Below are 22,884 nucleotides of genomic sequence, written 5' to 3' on the forward strand. Positions count from 1 at the left end.
AGGACACGCTCTGTCTTGAAAAATAATAACTACGGCTAATTAAGAGGAGAGAGAGAGAGAGAGAGAGAACGCATTTAATATATTCAGAACATGAATCAGAAAACAACAATACATAACCAATATTATAGCAAAAAAATAACGCATTTAATTAAATGAAAATATTTGTAATTAAATGCGTTGTAAAATCAGTCATTGCAAGAACAACCCATGTTGCACACGTTAAATTAAATTAAATCTCCTCGAGGGCTACGTGGATTCCTATTTTAATATCGATGTGGAGGGCTCCCTCGAGAACGGTGATCGAGATCATTTACCATGGTAATATTACCAGCAATATCGCCGCAGGAATATTAGTTCGCCGGCGATTTATTACCGAGCGCATAGAAAGAGCGATATTGAAGAGGATGTTCGGTGCGAACTCGGGAACCTATTTCCTTTGGCGACTAGTGAAAGGGATTATTTGGAGACGCGCTGCTCTCGCAATTCTGTGTATGCTTCATTGATGTAGTTCTCGCTTTCGAAAGTTAAAAATTCATCATTTCTTTAAACCTTTGTCGAAAGTTTAAACATACACCAACAGCGTGCGAAATCCTTTCTCAGACTGTGTATGAAAATAAACGCGATTTGAAACTAATTATACGATGAAACAAAGAAAAACATCGCTATAACGAGCTTAGTTAAAATGCGACTCGTCGTCGTTCTAGTTCTTCTTTCTTGTCTCTGTCTTTTGTGTATGAAAATTGTCAGTACTAATAATGTATAATTGGAGATAAGAGAAAGGCAACCAGAAACAAAATGGCCGAGTCGAACGAGGCACGCGTGCGCGAGGGCACGTGTAGACACTTCGGCACGATTGTACAACATGAGGACTCCGAAGTACTCTCGAACTTTAAAAATCTCTCTCAGACAATTCTGGCGGAAGTGACGGAACCAACGCTCGGTTGGGTTGAGATAAATCTCCGAGCACGTAGCTATCCTCGGAGGGCTTGAGCAGCAGCCTCGGCTTGCAACGCGCGCGAGACGTAAAAGAACGCGGAAGTGTCTTGCACCACCTTCTTCTCTTCTTAATAAATTCTCGGAACGGAGTTAAACTAATTACAGGAGCGTGCGGCGAATTTAAAACGAAATCACTTATTCGCCAGTGTAGCGAGGCAATGTGAAAAGTGAAATACGACGACGCACGTGGAGGTACATATAACGAAGTACAGTTCCGAAATTTCAGGAAAAATCGTCCAAGTACTTACTCTATTATAATCAATAACTTCATAACAAATTTAAATTCTTAGATAATAGAAACTTATTTGATTAGAACAAATTAATACACCAAGTGAACTCTCCAGGTAATAAAACAATCATCAATCGGAAATTTCCAGATGATTGAGAGTAATAATAGCGCAGAAGTTGGTGCGTTTAATTAATATTCACAATAGTGTATTTCTTCAATTCTTACATACAAATCGATCGAACGTTTCAGCTCCATTCGAGCCATCTTCAGCGATGAAGTAATTACATGTGATGTTGTTGGATATACATCATGTGATATATTAAATCAGAATGCAGCAAGTAGTTTCTCAATTCCAAATTTAAGAGCGTAACTGTCAGGAAGCTGTACGGCTAAATGATCGCTCTAGGATAACAAAGAATTCGCGCAAGACAGTAGTAAAGAGGTAAATCTTGAAAAGACTTACCTCCTGCACGCCTTGACTGCACATAGTAAGAAATTATAAACTTTTTATAAAAGAGTGTAAAATTATAATTAAATAAAATAAACCATAGTTCTGATAAAAACAAACAATTATTTGTCTGAAAGGCATATACCACGAACATCAGATAACAGTGGCGATTATTTTAAATCTTTTATTAAATACAAAGAATTGAAAATGAACGTTTCGGTCCATCGGACCATCTTCAGTATTAACAGTTATAATGTAAATTAATTAGCATGTTCCTATCCTCCGCAACATATTTTACGATTTGGTTAAGCTGCCATTCTTACTTATAACTTAAACTTCTAATCATATCATTTTTAACGCGTATCGTTCCAAAAATTTTTTTCTCTTTAAAACAGAAGTCATAAATTCTTTTCGTCCCTTATGCTTCATACTTTGCTAGTCTCATTTGTCGCTTCGAAAAATTCCTTGTTGTGTCACACAGAGTAAAATTATAATTCTTTGTCATCCTACAGCGATCATTTAGCTGTACAGCTTCCTGACAGTTACTCTTAAATTTGGAATTGAGAGACTACTTGCTGCACTCTTTGATTTAATATATCACACGATGTACATCCAACAACATCACATGTAATTACTTCATCGCCGAAGATGGCTCGAATGGAGCTGAAACGTTCGATCGATTTGTATGTAAGAATTGAAATACACTATTGTGAATATTAAACGCACCAACTTCTGCGCTATTATTGCTCTCAATCGCCCGGAAATTTCTGATTGATGATTATTTTATTAATTTTATTTGATTAGATTAATTCAAAAATATCAGTTTGTTATAAGAATACACATACTTTCTAATAATATATGGCTATTTGAATAATTCAGAAAATTAATAGTAAAGTCTATCGAACTATAAATTAATTAATGAAATAAAATCCATTATATTACACAAAGTTGCTCGTCGATGATTAAGCGGAAGCGATAGAGATGCTAACCGAATAAGTTTCGCGAGGATCCACAGTAGTCGAAGAGAAGAGAAGAATCGACGGATGGCGTAGAGAAAAAAAAAGTTGAAGCACAACTCCGGATGCGAAAGTTTCGACGAGGCCGAAGACAAAGTAGAAGAAACAAAGGAATGCTGCTCCGCACTTCCTTGCCTTAGTCCTGCGCAGAATTGGAAGCAACTAACCAATTTCCGAGGAAACGGCAGAGAGAAAAAGAAATGCACAAGCGAAAACGAGAGAAATAAAGAAAATGAAAAACTCTAAGGAAGAGGGGAGAAAGAAATACGAAACAGAGAGGAAGGAAAAGGGAGTTAAGAAGAACGAAAATGGAAGAGGGATTGGAAGGTGGAATAGCGGTTTAGCAATCCAGCGACCTGGAAACTCTGACTTCCTGTATCGAAATCTTCGAAAGATTTGATAAACGCTGACGTCACTTCTAACAATCATTCTAAAAAGTTGTAAATAGGACATGGAAGCTGATGAGCTCAACGTAAGATGTATATGATTTTCCCCTTATCAGATAGAAGCAGATGTATTTCACAATTATCATTATGAAAGTAGCTTCTTCTTAATAATTATGGAGAGGAGAGAGAGAACTAATATATATATAAGGTCGAAAACGGTTGCCAAGATATCTCTTGATCTTTGTTTAAACAATACGATATTGCTTCAAATTGACTTAATAATAATGTAACGCAAAAAACGCGTATACTGTTTATTTTTAAATTACTTTTATTTATTTTTATTATTTTTAAAGTATATGTTCAAATTTTTGAAAGAATGAGGGCGTTTTTTTTGAAAGGATATAAAACTTGTTTGGATACGGAAGGTGGAGATTTTGAACATGTACTTTAAAAATAATAAAAATAAATAAAATTAATTGAAAAATAAACAGTAAATTCGTTTTTTCTGCATTATCATTAAGCCGATCTGAAGGAAATGCATGTTTAAACAAAGAGATACTTTGACAACCGTTCGTTTCCGGACTTATGTTTATTAGACCTTTTTGATATATTTTTCATTCTATATACCCTTAAAGTTTGTGACCCTTTTTTGATAACACCCTGTATAAATAATAGGCGATCGTGGTGCAGAGCGTAGCGTGACTGCCCTCTGTGCCAAAGATCCAGCATTCAAATCTACCCAGAACATCAAATTTTATTTGGTCGCCACCCCTCGGAAAACAATGGCAAACCTTCGAGGGTATCTTTGCCATCGCCGTTTGGATTCGGCGTTAAAAACTGTAGATCCCATATTAGAATGGAAAAAGTTGGAAGAGGCCGATATCCAGCGGTGGATGATATAGACACTATACATATATAGCTATGTCCAAAATTATTAAGTACACTATTAATTAGCGATTTTCTAAAAAAATAACAAATCATTTTTCTTTTAATGATTTTTGGGAATTAGTTGAGATCCATGCGTGTAGGTGTACTTTTTTAAAATTTGTGTTGCATAATTATGTTCAAAATGTCATGCTAGTATATGATATGATTTTTAAATAAAAAAATAGGATTATAATGTTATAAATTCGATCCACAGAATCCTGATTTCAATTCCATGCAATTAAATATTTACAAGTTTACTTAAAAAAAAAGAAAATGCACTTCAAAACAAAACTTACAAATTGCAGTTATGAAAGAATGGCGATAAATAATGAAATCCATTTGCAAAAAATTAATAGAGTATTCAAAAAGAATTGTAGAAATTATAAAACAAAAGAAAAATATAATCAAATATTAAATATTGCTAACAGTTGTATTAATAAATAAAATTGTTATTAATATTTAATATTTTATTATACTTTTATGTTATAATTTCTGCAATTTTTTCTTTTTAGTTTTATTAATAAATAAAACTGTTAAAATAAGCTTTGTTGTATTTATTTCGATCTATATATTAAGAAATTTATCAGGATTTTAAGGATACCTAGTAATTTCGGACATGTTTATACAATTGTTCTGTTAATAAAACAGAATCGCACATATCAATTCGTTTAATCATAATGAGCATCTCATTTATTCGTATCTTTCATGATATCCTTTTTATTGCAAAGCAGTATGAATCTTTCGAATTTGGATTACGAGCTGCGCCATGGGCTGGAGCGATCTCACCACAAGTACCCGTATCCGTGCTCAAAACCATCATGATCCTCTTGTTGAAATACCTCGAACTCGCCAGACTGCACTGATCGTGCTTTGTCAGCTGGATCGACGTCTGAGGCATTAATACATATCCCCGGTATATACCCCGCCCCCACCTACTTCGGAAGAACAAGCAATCGCCGACCTCGCGTATCCACGATCTCAGGATACAGGCTCCATACCACGGGTGCGCGACTCTAGCTACCGTTAATATCGGATTCTTCGATGCAATTTACGAGGGAACGCCGCGAATTCAAGGAGGTCGTTTAATCCGAAGCCAAATCCTCGCACGAAAGCCGTGTCGTGGCTCGTACATTTCGTGGAATGTTTTCTAACCCTGTGAATCCTTTCAAGGAACATCACGTCTCATTATTCGGCCGAGTCTTCGCGTGTATTCGTTGAAAGGATATTAGAAAACTGCGGCTATAAAATACCATGCTATTTTACAACGTTTAATAAGACTCTTGGTTATTGCTTCGGTACAAAAATGTTCACAAGAAACAAGTATCAGTTACAAATTATCGAAAAGAATGTTAATTAAAAAATATCATCTTAGAGAGTAATAATAAGAATATATAGTCCGTAAATATAATAAAAAAAAAGCTACAACGTTAAACGGATATAAAGATCATGACATTTAATTAATTTACTCGTAAGAGAGAAAATGCAAGAGCGAAATTTAAGAGAAATTTATCTCCAAAAAAATAGTAAACTCGAAGTTTTAAGAAGAAACATCTATAAATCTTACTTATATATAAGTACAATAGCTCAAATCACTATCACATAATAGTATAGAACCATAAGAATTAATAATGAACATTGCTGGGGAAGTAATTCTCAACGCACGTATCCAACGAGCTAGCCATCCCACTAAAGAGCGCAAATAAATTTTCTCGCAAGAAATACGGTCCTGGAAATTCGATGTTCCGTCTAACTACAGTGCGGTGAGAGTAAAAATAGCCGTTTTATTGTTGCGAATTAGTGAGGCGTAATAAATTGAAACTCGTAGCAGCGAAATTTTTCTAACTGAGCCCGATATTTCTAAGGCATGCGCGGGAATAGGCAAAAAAATACGAGGACGCTTTCCATCATTAGAAAATTACTGTTATACTAACGGGAACTCCTACTGCGACAATATTTTACACCTCTATAGGAACAGACGGCTTTAGGGGACGATAAAAAGTTTTCGCGAAAGAGCTTGACGCTTTTTATGGTTTCACCGACAATATATCTTCGAGAATATAACGTTGTAACTCGATCGAATCTGGAGAAGTCGTGGCTTCTTACGGTTCCTAATTAATGACCGAAGAGAGGAAAGAGCTATCGGAAGCAGCGCGAAAAAGAAAGATTCCAACAACGGTTGAATGCATAATTTTTAGTGGAAAACGGCGGCATTATTTCCTAAGGCCGACGAGAAAGGTCGCGTGGGACCGGAAGAGGGAAGAGGCGAGGTGAGGTACAGACAACGAGAGAGATCGCGGAGGTGCGGGAATACTCTGGGGTTAGTTCCAAGCGATTTGGCTCTCATGCGATTTAACACGAGAACTATTATAACTCGATATAGATATAACGCGGTTGGTGCATCCCGTCTCTCGCTTGCGCCCATATATAATCGCCCACGCGCGCGCGCGCGCACGTAGATGTATACGAGCTCGCGGCACACATTATCGCTCGTGCTCGTCTCTCTGTGGTGCCATCGCATTATTATGTGCCACGACTACGACTGTAGTTAGCGTACCATTGTAGTTTAAGCCTTGGAGAACGGTGCGCGCGCGAAAGCTCTGCTTGCGAGCTTAGACGTTTTCGCCAATGTGATGTACATAAACGCGACACCACATCCTGCGTCGAGAATATATTGTACAAGTACTGGGTACTCTATTCTCTCTATCTCTCTCTTTTTCTCTCTCACAGCACCATCATTTCGATTAACATATGTGAAATGACCAAACTAACTCGTCGAACTCGTTTGCGAAAGATATTTACGCTCATTTACAAACGTTTATGAAATTAACTGAGCATTTCTGTCATATTTCTGCGACGGAAAATCGAATACCTGAAATCCTGCTCACTGAGAGAAAAGTTTTTGATGTTTGTGTAATTTTATGTTACCATAATTGAATTATAATTGTTGCTGTTATTATAATGTTGTAGCAATAATAGCTGGAATGTATACAGTAGTTCTATCAACAAATATACGTAGTTATAGTACCGAAAATAACTATAAATTATAATTACTGTTATCACATAAAATAATGGCATATTACTACAATTTAACTAGTTAAATTCAGAGGTGCCATAAAGGATGTACGGGTTATCGCCATATCGTGATCCATTGCTAACATACCAACATTTCGTGAATCTTGCCGTTTCCTTCATTAAACCGAGAGCTCACTGACTTGTTAAATTATAATTTAGTCCTTAAATAATTCAATGTGAATTATATATATAATTATATAGAGGAAAGCTTCCTATTGTGAGATAGGCGCTTAATATGAGATAGCGGCGTTTCCGCTAAACTAATAAATGCTATCTATTGGTTCCACCATGAATATATGAATATATATTCCATCTCTTGGATGGAAAACTATTTAGTAGAAAATTCATTATTAGATCATGCCTGTAGTCATTGTAAAACAAGATTTTAGAATTTGAATATCTTCAAGTTTCATTGAGATGAGCCTTTAAACCTTGTTTATTATTTAATAAATAAATATTTGGCAATAAATTCTTCATATAGTGATAGAGTAAGATTGTACTAATAAAAAAATACGTTGAATTGTTTAATTACAGAAGTTAGATTTGATGATCGTAAAATCATAAATGTATTAATAAAAAAATACGTTGAATTGTTTAATTACAGAAGTTAGATTTGATGATCGTAAAATCATAAGGCGTGGAAATCATAATATGAGATATCCAGGGTATTTCTAATATAAAATAACTTATGTCATAGCGAAAATCGTTGCTAAAGTATAAATGTTATTGTGCAATAATAAAAAGGACAAAAACAAAATGAACATCGAGTACCTATTTCTCGATGCTTGATTCCAACTAATCTGAAGACGAGTTCTGGGTATAATTTATCGCATGATCATTTTTCGCGTACGTTGGCTGTGTTTGTTTTTTAGAAACATTAAATAAAGTTTTTTAATTGCAATACTGATATACTTTGCGTTTTATTATCGAGGCGTCTCATATTAGGAGCACAATTTTTTGACTTTGCGATTTGCTCACATTTTTTAAATTTCTTTAATTTTCAAAAAAAATGGAATTTGAATTAAATTTGATATAACGTTCAATAATAACAGAAAAGAGCTCTCAATGAACAATATTAAAAAATATATATACAACTTAGGCAAATAAGAGCTACTACATAGTTATTATTTGTGTGTGGATATATAAAATTCTTTACTTCCTTAATTCCTCTACATTGTAAACAGAAATTCGACGTTTCGGTTGCTCTTTTCAACCATCTTCATATAACGTTATCTTAAAGCTTATTAAATTCCTTTCAAAATAACCTATTATTTTTTTTAATTCTGCCTATAGACTTTTAGCATTTACCCAAAATGAACTCGGTATCTCATAATATGGGCCTTTCCACTATATATACGTATATGCATATATACCACATTCGTAATCATTCGAATTGCGTGCCGAATTGGTTTTCCAGACTTATAAACACAATTAAACTACTGTATTAATAATATCACGAATTAAATTAAATTGACAAGCAATTTTTAATAATAATTTAATACTTAATCAAGTATCATATTAGAAATATGTTAATGTGTTGAAAAACTGTAAATAAATAGGCATTATAGGCATTTAATTTCTAGTATTGATTGTGTTCTCATATATGCAGTCTAAAATAAAGATTCTTAATATTGTTTAAAATTTAGTCATTTTTTATGTCAACATATTTATTATATCAAAAACTATGATAACAGTGATAAACACTAAAAACTTTTCTTTCAATGCTTACAAAATATAAAGAGTTTCAAGTATGCTTAATAAAACTTCGCTGTTTTTTCATTTTCCTCTTTATATTCGCCGAATAGCTACGATCTAAGCAGCAAACAAGCTGCGCTTGATCGGTTCAGATCAGTTCATATAATATTGCATATACCTAGAGAGTATTTCGTCTAAAGTTAAACTGAATCGAGCTGCACTGAACGGACTCGGTCCTTAACGCGACGCACGGGGGTCGTACACGGAAATGGGGATTGTCGTCGTTTTCGGAATTGCTTGAACTTGCTTTCTCTTATAGCGTTCCGTATTGTCTGCGACGAGCTTCGTTTCCCCCTCGCCATTGTGCTGTAATAATTATTTAATGGCGGCAAAGTAGGCGAATGAAATTAACAAACTATTGGAAGTAATTAGATCCTCGACGGAGCAAATTAAATGGCTTGCGCTCGACGAGCTATTTAAATGATTATCCCCCGCCTTTATCGTTAGCACCATTCCGAGCAACCCCTTTCTATCCTTCGGCACCATGCCTCCTATGGTAAAACCGTCTTAGCTACGACGAGTACCCAATAGTGAGAGAACCGAAGCTAATTATTCCGACAACTATTCCGAAGTTTACGGCTGTCGATCGGAATGTCTTAGAGCGCGGAACGAAATGCACGGCCGAATACTCGCGCGAGTTTCTCTCTACTTCTCCGTTTTCTTTTTCTACTACTACTAATACTACTTTCTACTACCAGTATTTCTACGTGCGCGAGCGTGCCCAGGAATACCAATCGAAACACAGCACGAAAGTCCTGTCAGAACTCAAAAGTCCGGGCGTACCATGGAATGAATTTTCTTCCGTGTTTTATTCCTTCGGGAGAAAAGAAATGACGACAGTTTAAGCGAGGCACACCACAGCACACCAGATTGAAAGAAATGCTAAGGACAATTAAGAGCATTTACGTAGGGATCAGTTCTCGTCTTTAATCCAGGACGCGATTCAAATAACAGCGGACGGAATAAATAACTACCGTCCGTTCTGACGTTTCAAGGGAAACTTATCTCAATGAAAACTATCTGAACTGCCTGGATAGACGACACGTTAATATACAAAGCCGCACGAAATCAACGGCAAGGCAACGTGGTAACAAAATTTTAATCACGACCCACCGCCGGACTTTCGTCTCCCGACAAAGCTCTTCGGCAGAACATACGTGACCACCGTCCTGACGAAATAATACAAAACAAGCGGAATTGACTGCCTGAGCGGGGATCTTGCGCTGTTCTGACTCGGCGTGTCACAATCAGAATACTCGGCTCCACGAGGGAAGATCAAAGCGGCTCACGGGCACGCGATGTGTATACGTTGCTGGATCAACGGCACCGAGTGTGTGACTAACATAATCAAGCCGTGCGAGACATCAGAGCCAGTCCAAATTAGCGTTATAACTTTGTCGTAGACTATCGCGATCTCATACATCGGTGGTGAAAAATACGAGTATGGAATACAATATTGCGAAATGTAACGATTGCATAAAAAAAACTGTAATTAACGAAGTTATAATTAGAAAAATATATGCACTAAGTCAATGAGAAATTTCATTATCAGAATTGAAAATTTCTAGTACCGTGCATCGTATCACGTGCACGTACATATACATGTATATTTTCAAAGCGGTTATCTAGGCCAGGCTGTTTTTTTGCAATAATCACAAAGAATGACAATTTAAATATCAATTTCATGATTTACGTCAAACAGAGATCGACACGCAGATGATACCGTAATATTTGAATGCCAGAGGGGGTGAATCATGTGGTAGAATTTAGTATATGACGCATGTTTGTATCTCTGTCCGCGAGCATAATGATAGACCATCACGGTTGAACAACAGGGTATTGCGAACCGGCAATAACAAAGGAACAGCATAATCGACCAATTTTAGTGCTCTTCCACTGTAACGCCCGCGTATTGACCGACGCTTTGACCATACTCTACTTTTACAATGGTAAAGCATTATTGATTGCAATCGGGTTCACCATTTTGATAGCCATAAAAATATTATGGCTCATAGAATACTCATCGTCGATAATGTAACGCTGATGCACTATTTATTATACGGTAACTTCACAGTGCTACGCTTCCACAGAGTAGAATGGAAATTTATTATGTTGTGGCAATAATCCTTTGAAAAGGTTTAGCAATGACAATGGATTTAGTAATAATAAACATAAATACAATATAATTGACAATTTAGTATAATAATAATAATAATAAAGTTACACGGAACATGTATTTTAAATAATTAATAAAAATTTTAATGAAATTTCTTCACGAAAAAAAATAGATTTGCTGATTCAGCAAAGCTATAGCTTGCTACGCGAATTCAACATTTGTAATTAAGAAAATTTGGTGGTTCAACAAAGAAATTATGTCTGTAAGCAGTCATCAGTATGCTCATATAACAAACTCATCTTTGGTAATATTATCATTGTTATTGCAACAAATTAGTTCAGTTGAAATAACTAATTTAATATATATTTGCAATACATATTTTAATCTACATAGCATGTTGAACGCGGGTCTCAAGTTGCAAAATTATAGACATAGTGTGACTTGCGTAACATATTTTCGGCCGTAAGACGCAGAATGCAGAACGCGAAAATTTAACTTCAGTGCGTCCTGTGTTTATGTCTAGAGCCTACATGTGACGTATAATCGGTATAATTAGGTTAAATCGGTAAATTAGGTTCTAACCTTGCAATCGCATACATGCATATTATGAAGATCCAGCTTAATACGTTTAAGTAACACTTTAAGTAAAAATTGACAGAGCCTACATGTGACGTATAATCGGTATAATTAGGTTAGATTAGGTTCTAACCTTGCAACCGCATACATGCATATTATGAAGATCCAGCTTAATACGTTTAAGTAACACTTTAAGTAAAAATTGTATATACATTTATTGTTGTATTATTCAATAATTCAAGAATTGCATTTTTTTATTGTATTAAAATAAAAACCATGTATTTATCAGAATTTGTTGTCTTAATTAACTTGAATTGCTAGAGCAACTATTCTTTGCTACAATGAAGATTGGTAATATAATAAGTTTCTTCATTATAGCAACAAAAGTATGCGCTGTCTTAGTTAGCATATTTTGTTACAAATGTTGACTTTTATAATAGATTCATTTTTTCAGAAAGTTTTCTAGTTGCTGTATCAACAAATTTCCTATGCTATTAGAACAAATATGATTAGTTACAATCTTTAATTTAATTCAGCTACACAACTTTGCTACTTTAACATAGAAAACTGGCTGTTCCTATATTACGACTGTAGATTTGCTAAATCAATGAAGTTTTTAGCTGTTTTAGCAAATCTTTTTTTTCCGTGTTCCTAAATAGAAATAGTTTAAGAATGCAAGGATTTCCTTAATTACGATAGAATGTTCCATGAATCATATCGTCGTCGTAACAACAACACATCATCAGTTTCTGTTATCAAATGATTAACACATGATTAATTCGTAATAATTGAACATTTAAGTCTTTGTAAATGTATCTTTGCGAATATTCACAATCACGTTTGGTTGGTCGATTCTAATTTGAAAACGTATAGAAACTGTGGGCAGAAGCATGGAAAACGAGAGAAGTTTCGTCGACAACCCTCGGAGAATGTACCTTACAAAGCAGCAGACGTGGCAAGAGAGGGAAGGGCAATGGGGGGAGGCCGCACCAGAGGAGAGCAGGAAATTACGTCTCCGGACGTCCGTTCGTTCGGCTTCAGAGCGCTATGGCACGGATCTTGAGAGAAACCGGCGGCTCCTTTAGAGGGCGAGTGCAAACGCGAGAAAAGGCCAACAGGGCACGAGCAGGAGTCAGGAAAGGGCGGCAAAGAGAAAGAGAGAGAGAGAGAGAGAGAACTGTAAGAAAGGCCGCGACCCGTCCATGACCGGGTGCAAGACTACGGAAGAATACTGGGACACGAGGAAGAAGGAAAGCGGAATTGGTTGCAGTGAATATACCTAACATTCGTCTTTATCTAAGTGTACTTTGGAAATGCAACCGGTGTAACGAACACGGACACGTACTTGCTGACGCTTTAAACTCACATTCGGGCCGAGCAATCACGTATGAAACGCTATACCCTTACAATGACTGACCCGTATAGCACTTGTATCGAACACGCGCGAATACTATAACGTTTATCTCGCTTTGCTGAAACAGAGATCGCTATTTCTTCGTGAAGAGCAAACGATCTTGATTGTACGGCTCCGAGTACATTTCGCCTATCTCGGCGCTAATACGTTTCTGTGATTGCGGTGCCTACTTGAAGGCACCGCATTGCGAAACGTTCGCTCTTCGGTCTATATAATGACAGGCAAAGTAAACCTCATCGGTTTCGAGTACTCATTTACCGCAAATTATCCTAGTCTGAATTAGTTTCGAGTCACCCTCGAGCGTCTTTCCTAACGTAAGATAGTCGCCATAATTACCCCAGCTATGGAGAGGTTGCCGGCAAAGTTGACGTTTCTTGACGTCGATACTCTTCGGACGATTAACCTTATCGTCCTTCGCTCTGAGCAATGGGAATAGAGACAGCAATATTGAGTTTTCGCTAATTCCTCATAATGTAAGTCCTGGATTATGATGGTAAATTGAACCGAGACATTCGATCAAAGCAATGTCAGAACCTATCGATCTAATTCCTCATCTATCTCTTCTTTATATAATCGAAAATTTTTCACATGACCTTATTTAGTCACCCTTCTCGCTGTTTTTCCAGCTGGTAGCAACGGAACAAAGATAAATGTTCGCGTACCAATACACGCTGTCTTATGTACACTGATGCGACAACAGAAGCGTGAAATGCGAGGTGATTTATCAGGGAAATTTGTTCCACGATATTTTATTCTTCCATGTTGCCAATTAGAACACGACAATACGATTGAAAGAATTTATCGTGCAAAAAAGCCGTAAAAAGAGATTTTTTTTTACGTAAATAAAAATATGGTAAAATGAGACATTAAACTAATACAACTATATATTGTAATAAAAATTGCAGTTTCGTTTCATATACAAGATAATAATCAATTTGCTTTAATATATGTATATTAGAATCTCGAATATTCATGAGATTTTTGTTCATTGATTAATTTTCTAGACATCAGATTTCGAAATCGTTCTTTATTGTGAGAGAATTAAATTTGTTCTAATTTTATTTCATGGTACTGCTAATGTACTTAAGAATTAAGGAAGTCTAGACAAATAATCTGCGAATCCAGATATCGTCTCTTTCTCGTTGCATAGTGAAAATTTTCATGTTATTTCAGCGATAACGTCGTAAAGCGAAAGTCGTAAGCGACTATGAATCACTGATGTTCACACGATCCGAGAGGTTGAAAGTAAATCTCTCATAATAGTCATAATCATGACTATAGGACTACTGAATGCATTCGGTGTCGCCATTTTCTGGGTTTAGAAGTAGACGCGAAATATTGAAACAAATCTCTCATGCGAACAGAAAGATATAAAGAAAGACAGACAAAATGAGACAACGAAAAAAATACAAAAAAATATACAGGAGTAAGACAATACCGCATGGAAAGTTTTCAAATTTGTTGACCCGTATTCTCAAGTGAAAACAAAAAAAATATGGCAAACGATAAAAAAAGATCGCCACAAAATAGAGCCACATATTTTTTCTTTTAATAAAATAAAATAAAATAAAATAAAATAAAATAATAAAGAATTAAACCTCAATTGAGATAAATCAAAACAATAGATTTATGCTTTTCTGAGCTAAATACAGAATGTTGGTGGAAGATAATTTATTCAGTTACTTAACATCTTGTCTCTTGACCATTTCGATCCAAGCTTCGAATCCTTTTCAGTGTCAATACAATGATGTATGATGTCAATCAAATGTATCATTCTAACGAAATTATTACACTTCCCGGTATATCTAATGAACTTCATTAAAGCGCACAAATATGAGATGCTGATACTCAAACGTTAGAATTATCCGAATATGCGTTTTAACGAAGATCATCTGGAGATATTGGTAGTGTCTCAGAGCTAAGCATAGCGCGAGACACTGACTTATGATCACACCGAGAAGTGTAATAATTTCGTTGGAACGATACATGTGATTAACACCATATATCATTATATTGACATTAAAAAGAATCCGAAGTTTTGATCGAAACGTATGGCCAAGATATTAAGTAACTAAATAAATTATCTTCACATCACATCCCACGTTTGGCTCAAAAAGGCATAAATTTGTTATTTTGATTTTTCCTTTAAATTATAAGAAACTAATTTTTACTATTCCTTTTCTCCTTTTTAAATGATGGCGTATTTTGGATAGATAAGCAAATAGAATCATCGTTACGAAATAATGTTATTTCAACCAAGCAATGTAGTTTCAAACTAGATATCGCTCCTATTGGAATATCCGCTCGTCTCATTCTCGTTACTCCGTCTTTGCGTCGAGAAGTAATAACTAGAAGTGGGCAAATCTCGAAAAGCTCCGAGAGTCCGCGTAGCTAAATTGAACGGGAGAACGGGAGGTGAGAATCGAGGTAAAATTGACTCGCTACCTCTCGAGAATGACCGGATCGATTAGACTTCGTCGAGACGATGACAGGAACATCGTCGACGACGACAGCTTTGGGAACATCTGTGGTTCGACGTTCTTTTATGATTCGTCGAACAAGAGAACGAAGAAGAGGCGGAAAAAAGAACGGACCGATTGAACATGCTGTTGGAAAATTTCACTCGTAACTTCTTATGAAAAAAGCTTCGTATCCAGAAAATTTTCATTGTTTGCGACCAACGTTCAGCTTAAACGCTCGTGTTTCAGACAAAAAGACTTGTACCTCTTTATCATATTAATTAAAGTTTCCAGTCATAATCGTGCGCGTATAAGTAAAATATTAATCAACGCGCAAACATAATAATAATAAATCATAATCACGTACATGAGATTAACGAGATATTTCTCGCAACCATTCAGATTCTCAAAATACATCGTGATCCATTAAGTCTCCGAAACGAGACGCGCGTAATTGTTATCCGGCGCAAGCTGTTTATTGGTGTTTCTCTTCACCGCGAATCTCGCTACCTGACGGTTAAATTCTAGAACGGCGCATTCAGCGTCGCGGACAAAAGCGTCACATCTGAAAACGCGAAGCACTCACCTTGGGTTGCCACGAAGAGCAGCATGGTGAAGAGCGTTGAAGCCATTGTTGTTGGTGAGGGTGATGTCTGCGGCGTGGTCCAACAACAGAGCCAACATGTCATCCCGTTTCTTAGAGATCGCGTCGTGAAGAGGTGTGTCACCTTCGGAGTCCTGCAACCAAGAAAATATTCTTCTATCACGTATATTCCATTTTCCAATAATTAGAATACATGAAAATCAAACCTGCTAAAATTCCGATAAAAATAAAATAGATATTCATGTAACACAATGCAGAATTTAATTAATCACTTTAATGAGATTATAAGTATTAACGAACAAAAAATCCTTTTTACTTTTTTGCATTGTTTAAATTGAAAAATTATTAATTTTTATTTATTCATTTAAAATACTTTAATTAGTGTTCAACATAGTTTAGTTATTTAATTAATATATGTATATCTTTTTCCGAGGTAATATTTTTCACAATAAAATTAATTACGGATTTCAAAGTGTTTAAAGAATATTATAAAAATGCCTATGAGCATCAATAATATTAAATCGTCAATTTAATTTATAATATTAGCATTCTAGTTCTGTTAGGATTGCGTTTTAAAACTAAAAATAAATTTAACGCAGTTTGCAGGATTGGATTTGATATATAAATTTACATGAAATTGTTCCAGCACTAAAGATCCAGCTTTACCGTTTAGCTTCTATCTCTTAACAGTTGTGTTGTCACATCGCGGTCTAATATGATATTTGAATTTGCATATTTTTTTCCATACGTATATATATGTTATATGTCAAACACATAACGCATGTATGTCCAATACTATGCGCATTCCGATAATCTATCGTTTCCCTCTGTTCCACCAGAATCGTTAATCTTTACAGGATTTCTAAGTCGTTTTTAACCGAAAAGAATTCAAAGACAGGATCACCGTAGATAACGAGTGGAACCGCACTATTCACCTGGATTCTCTACAGAACTGGATCAATGCTTCGGCCAGTTTTGGCTCCGGCGGTTACGATTCGAACGATACCTATGAGCTTCAGTTGGCGATAAAACGTACGGAAACAGGGGCCATCCATTAATGCCGAACAACGCAGTACGAACTCGTCGCTAGCAAACAAATGGATGAACGAACGAACGAACGAACGAATGAACGAACGAGCGAGCATAGGGATAAACACTACAACGATGGGCCGATGTAACGCGTGCAGTTCACAGACAATGCAAGTATTTGCGTTTGAAAACACGCGTGATAAGAATGATGGACTTTAGAATGGCTGCCACAAAAGCTTTTAACAAGCGCTTGAAAAAATAATTCTTTTCGCTGTTAGTAGCAATTCTGTCGTTTCAAATATAACAAATAAGGTTAAATATTTCCATTCAAATTATGAATCTACTAGATATTGTCTCTTTGGGAAAAAAAAAATTTTACATACTCTATACCGTCGATGCCCAACGACTATAATAATTCACTCGATGAAAAGGCGATATCGGCGAGTATCGTTTTTACGATAAATCGAAAACGACGAAGCGTAAAATAGCATCTGCGACAAGCTCATGACGACGCTCGCATTCCGGCGCAAAAACTAGGAAGAGCGAAAAGCTAGAGCGCGCTTCCGCGACATCAGCCATTGCCGGCTGCGTAAATAATAGGGCATCAGGCACAGATACTTTATGGGATCAGTTGGAAAAATCCTTTGTATAACTCCAATAACCGTGGAGGATAAATCTGCCGGCGCTGTCGAGAACCGCCGGCGCTATCTCGCGCTATAAATGCTGGCCATGTGTCACGCCACTAGGTAAGGGTAAAGGTGAGAAAGAGAGAGATAAAGAGGAAGAGGGAGAAGTAGCGGGAAAGGTGGAAAAGAGAAGGGAGGAAAGCTGAAAACGGAAGCAAAGCGAAGAGGAAAGCGAGAGGTCAAGGGAAAATGCCGTCGAGGCGAATAGGACTAGTTGGGAACAAAAATCGTGCGACAATCGCGGGACCTTGTCTTATTTACCTCGTCGTAGAATCTCGTCCATTATTCTTGGCTATTATTCTTGTCGAGAAAAAGTAATCAAGAGAAATAGCGCGATGTAATAGCGTTAATTATTTCATAAATGCGCAATTAAACGAACAATTTCGTAAGCTACAATAAAAAAAATTACACAGTTTATAGAAGAATTTATGAACTTTTACAAAGTTCGAGTAATCAGTTCGTCAATGACTGTTACCTACTTTTGATAACTACGATGGCTACGGTGACTATCGACGGCATCCTTGATTTCTAAGGATTACAACGACTCAGCCGTGAACAAAGATTTGTACGAGAGGGACGAGAAAATAGTAGGTCCCTGGATACGGACTTTCAATTTGCGACGCTGACGTGCTCTTTTCCATCGATGTGGTCCTTCTCCCATTCGATGTCCTCGCGGTTCCTTCTGGGAAAGGGTTTGCATTATAACCTCTCTTCTCCGCTCTCTTCCGAGCCATCCACCTTCTTTATATCTCGCCGCCGCCCACTCGTTTAAGTCCAACAAATGACATTCGATTCATACCACACGCGCCACAGATAGCGTTCAAATAACTTGCGAAAACTTTAATTTCAACATTTCTCTTCTTCGTCCACACCGCAATCGTTTCATCGTCGCGATTCACCGCCGCCGGCCATCTCAGGCATCACGATCCGTTTCGAGACGCTCGATCATTCTTAAGGTCGACAAATTGCCAGAGACTTGTCAAACGTAAGAAGTACAAATGGTCCATGCGCGGATTCTTTGTCACATATCATTGTAGTTTGCTAGATAACGTGGTTGAAAATAAAAATAAAACTATCTATGCGACGTGAAATAATGCTACTCGCTACTCAATAAATTGAGAATGATAAAGACAATCGGAAGGCCAAATAAACGTTTACGTATATTTGTTCCGCGAAAGAGCATGTTCCTCAAATTTGCTTTGGCTAAAACGGATACCTGGCGTTGGTGTTCGTTGCTATCGGTAACACTATGTACAGATCAGGTAAACGAGCCAGCGAAATGAGAAAAGACAACAGCAACAACGCAAGCGAGCAGCCTGGAAGTGTGGATGACAATCAGCGTCGGTGTCGAAGCTAGGATAGAGGGAAAGTGGAGAGGGGGAGGGACAAATCGACGACGAGGACGGGAAGTCGAAGCGAGTTGATTGCACCGCAAATATTGACATCGCTAATTCTTCCCCAGACCCGTCGTTGGGCTCGTCGAAGACGACGAGCTAACTAATGAGAGCTTTAAGACATCAGCAAGACGTAAAGCAAACTTAGATTTCAAGTGCCGTTGTCACTCGAAATCGGAGGAGCAGTCATTCAACGTGACTGACGAATACAACGTGGCGAAGCAGCTCCATTGTTACAGAGAACTAATAGTATTCCAAGTATCGTCACTTCTTAGTAACAAACATGCCGGAATTCAATTGCGTGGCTACTTAATGTTAGATCTACAGGCTACACACTATTATTACATTCCATGTATATTTGTATTTCCGTTGATTTGACAATTTTCAAATTTATACAATATTAAATAGTTCGGTATTTCAATAATTCACGAAACTTCCATACTATTCATTCTTTGATAAAGTAATCCATTCGAACAAATGTCAAATCGAATTTTAGTAGTTTGACTATCCGCTCGAACGAGCTTTTAGATCACATCCTCGTCAAATCTAATGTAACTAGGAACGATCGCAAAGGCGAATCCTACAGCGTCCACCGAATAAGCTTAACTCCTTTTTCAACGACGATCGATGGCGATTTCGCTAAGACCGAATGAGAAGGGATGAAGAGAAGACGCGAGTAGAGATAGAGAAAGAAAAAGAGAAAGAGAAAGAAGAGACATCCCTTCCGCCTTCGTTGTTAAATCATCCCCCGATTTCTTCAACTGGGGGAGGAGAGGGTAGGCGGTAGGATAGAATTCGAGTCGCGACGGGAGTCTGGGAAGATAATGCAGACCGTGAGAAAACGGGACGGAGCACCCTCAAAGTCCGCGCCCGCGCTTGATTGCAACCAACCTTTCTCACCCAGCCGTTTCTACTTTTGAGGAGGAGACCCGGGGATTCCTTTGGCCGGTGCACCAAGGAGACGGGATCGAGTAAAGGGACCTCGCAAAGACAAGAACTGGTATGCGGGTCGTGCACGAACCCGGACCGCCTATAGAAGAAGAAGAGGAGATAGGAGAGAAGTCTGGTGGATTTCCGAGTAGACTGTGAAAATACCGAGGCTGCAAGATTCTCCGGCTGGCTAAATAAAAGCGGCAAGTGCTAAATGAATCAACTAACTCATTATATCGACTGTGCTTGGACTTGTTATTCGACTTTTAAATGTGCACGAAGACGTCGATGCTTTTGTCCGCTAGTTTGCCCGCTATCAGAGCACGCTGAATAAAACTAGACATCAAAATATCTACGGTATCCGAATCTTACACAAGTTTCTCGTGTAGTTCCCTTATCTTCGCCAAATCAGAACATCGTGATTGTATTAATTGTTCTATGAAGCAAATTTAGATTAAATTATACTAAAATATAATGTAGTTGGAAATTCTAAATTTGATCACGAAACTAAAACGGTATGTATACAATTTTAAATAATATTTCATTTTTATGAAGCCATAATAATAATTAAAAAACTGTTACCAACCAAAAAGCTAATTAACTTATTTATGTCATTCATAACGCCAAATCTCCATTTACATTTACATTTGCTTACGCTTCAAAATCGCATAGCAGTACATCATGTAACGAACGAACGACGTAGATGAGCTAAAATAGAAGCACTTATTAAAACGGTAATCATTGCACGGTTCGCTGATTTTTGATCAATGATTCGTGATCACCATGGTTGAAGGTAATGTCGAATCGTAGCTATATTACCGCCACGCGTGTCGACGGATTGTAATCATTGTATAGATACGTGACGTTGATTTTGCGACGAGTATATGTGCGTATACGTACGCACTGTCACGTATGGCTGACTGCACGCTTCTAACGACCCGCCTCTACTTGGCAGCGTGAGGGTGAAGGCAACCCCGAACGCGGCACTCGTACACAGCCGCACAGTTGCATAATATTACGTTTATACCTGACATTCATCATTAGCGGCGGTAATTTATGTTGAGCGCGAATGGTCCCGCGCGCGAACGGGCTAATTAATATAAATTGCCGGCGCGAGGATTACGTAGAGTGACGATGCCGTGATGCTGCGATTCATTGTGTACTGTGCGAATCAGCCGGGAGCCGATTAAGTTGATAGATTGTCGCGAATAAAGAATTTCGGAATGCCGAGCCGAATAACGAGATAGAACGAGATGCAAAATGAGATGCGCCATATTAAAATTATTTCTTCGGCTGGATTTTTTTGGAATTATGGGGATAAAAATAAAAACGCGCAGCGGTGTGTACTGACTATATGCGCTAATTTAAAATTACATTGGGGATCGATGACCCAGTTCTTTCGGAGTCGGACGACGCTTAATCCCGGGCACGGCGTCGCCAAATGCAATTCTCCCGAATCGAAACATCCTGATGAGATCGTTTTTTCTGAGCACGTCGTGCGCGAGTTCGCCGCTCTGCACTTTATGACGGAGACTCCGTAACCCGTCGTGTTTGCTGAATCACCGTGGTGCAATACACCGGTATACAACGATATAAAAAAAGAGAAAGCAAAGGAAAATTGGACTCAAGAGAAAAACCAGTTCAAATCGGTTCAAAATAAAATGACAGAGAATAAACCAAAAACATTTTTATGTCGTTAAGGTTGAAATGTGTTTTTACCGACAAAAATTCATTTCTACACTGAAAAAGTTTGTTGAATCAAAAAATATATCAGTTAATTCATCGACTATTATAAATACAGCGGTCACGAGCTGTCAAGCAAATATTTGTTAATTCAAACAAATAACATGTTTTAAATTACAAAATTTTATTGACATGACTTACGTATATTTAATTAATCTAAATATAAAAATAATCACTACGAATTAAACGCATTTAGTCAAATTAACAACTTTTTTTCCCATAAGTATAATTACATTGTATTAATTTCATAGAATTAAAATTCCTCTTCTACGATTAAAATAGATACATATGTGCTGATGTAGTCGGCTCTCATCTATTTTATGTTCAAAGCAGGAAAAAATTAAAAAATTATAAATTTTCCATTTTTTCTTCAATATGGCGATCAATGCTGTCAATTTATCTAAACATTTATAACTTTCGCGGAAAAGTTACGTAGGGGTTATATATTCGGAATAAAAAGGCAGAGCCAGATGTAAAATAAAAAAAATGATTTGTATGTGTGTGCGCGCGCGTTATTGATGTAATAGTATATATAGTGATATATTGAGTGATATAATTTTTTATGTGTCTCGTAAATCGTATGTTTGTATTGTAAACGGTATGTGCGTAAGTCGCATTTGATTGGTAAAACAAGACAACTTCAGTATCCCCTTAAAAAGATATCTTTTCACAGGCAAATAAATGTGCTGCGATTTATCATCTATACGCTAGAAGAATTGGTAAACGTTCTTCTGCTTCGAGATAACTCCAACTTCTAACGAACGTGACTTGATCGATGGTACTTATACAGGCCTGATTCTCTTGAGTATTTTGCATTGTACATCTCTTGATTGGAAACTTCGTCTCGCAGTTCTTTTTCGATACAAAGACAATACATCAGTTTTATGAAATATTTTTACGTACCAAAAATATGATTAATATCTCCAATCATGTATCACACATCGCATTCATGTAAATCTACACGGAGAGAATTTTCTCTTAGAATTTAGCCTGAAAATCATGATAATAGTAGGACAACATAGTATTTCAAAGAATTGTATATGAGTTTCTTTAATTTACTAATATGTGTCATAATAAGATATGTAATATATTTTATTAATTTTA

At 36.9% G+C, this 22,884-nt stretch overlaps 1 protein-coding gene across 1 annotated transcript in view; it reads right to left on the reverse strand.

Moving 5' to 3' along the window:
- Positions 1 to 22,884, reverse strand: part of mib1 (E3 ubiquitin-protein ligase mind bomb 1) — a 472,329-nt gene that overhangs the window by 402,268 nt on the left and 47,177 nt on the right. The window contains exon 9 of the mRNA XM_018509796.1: positions 15,981 to 16,132. Coding sequence (XP_018365298.1) covers positions 15,981 to 16,132 — 152 coding nt within the window. The remainder of the gene's footprint in view (positions 1 to 15,980; positions 16,133 to 22,884) is intronic.

The sequence above is a fragment of the Trachymyrmex cornetzi genome, unplaced genomic scaffold, assembly GCF_001594075.2.
Source record: "Trachymyrmex cornetzi isolate Tcor2-1 unplaced genomic scaffold, Tcor1.1 scaffold316, whole genome shotgun sequence".
NCBI lineage: Eukaryota > Metazoa > Arthropoda > Insecta > Hymenoptera > Formicidae > Trachymyrmex > Trachymyrmex cornetzi.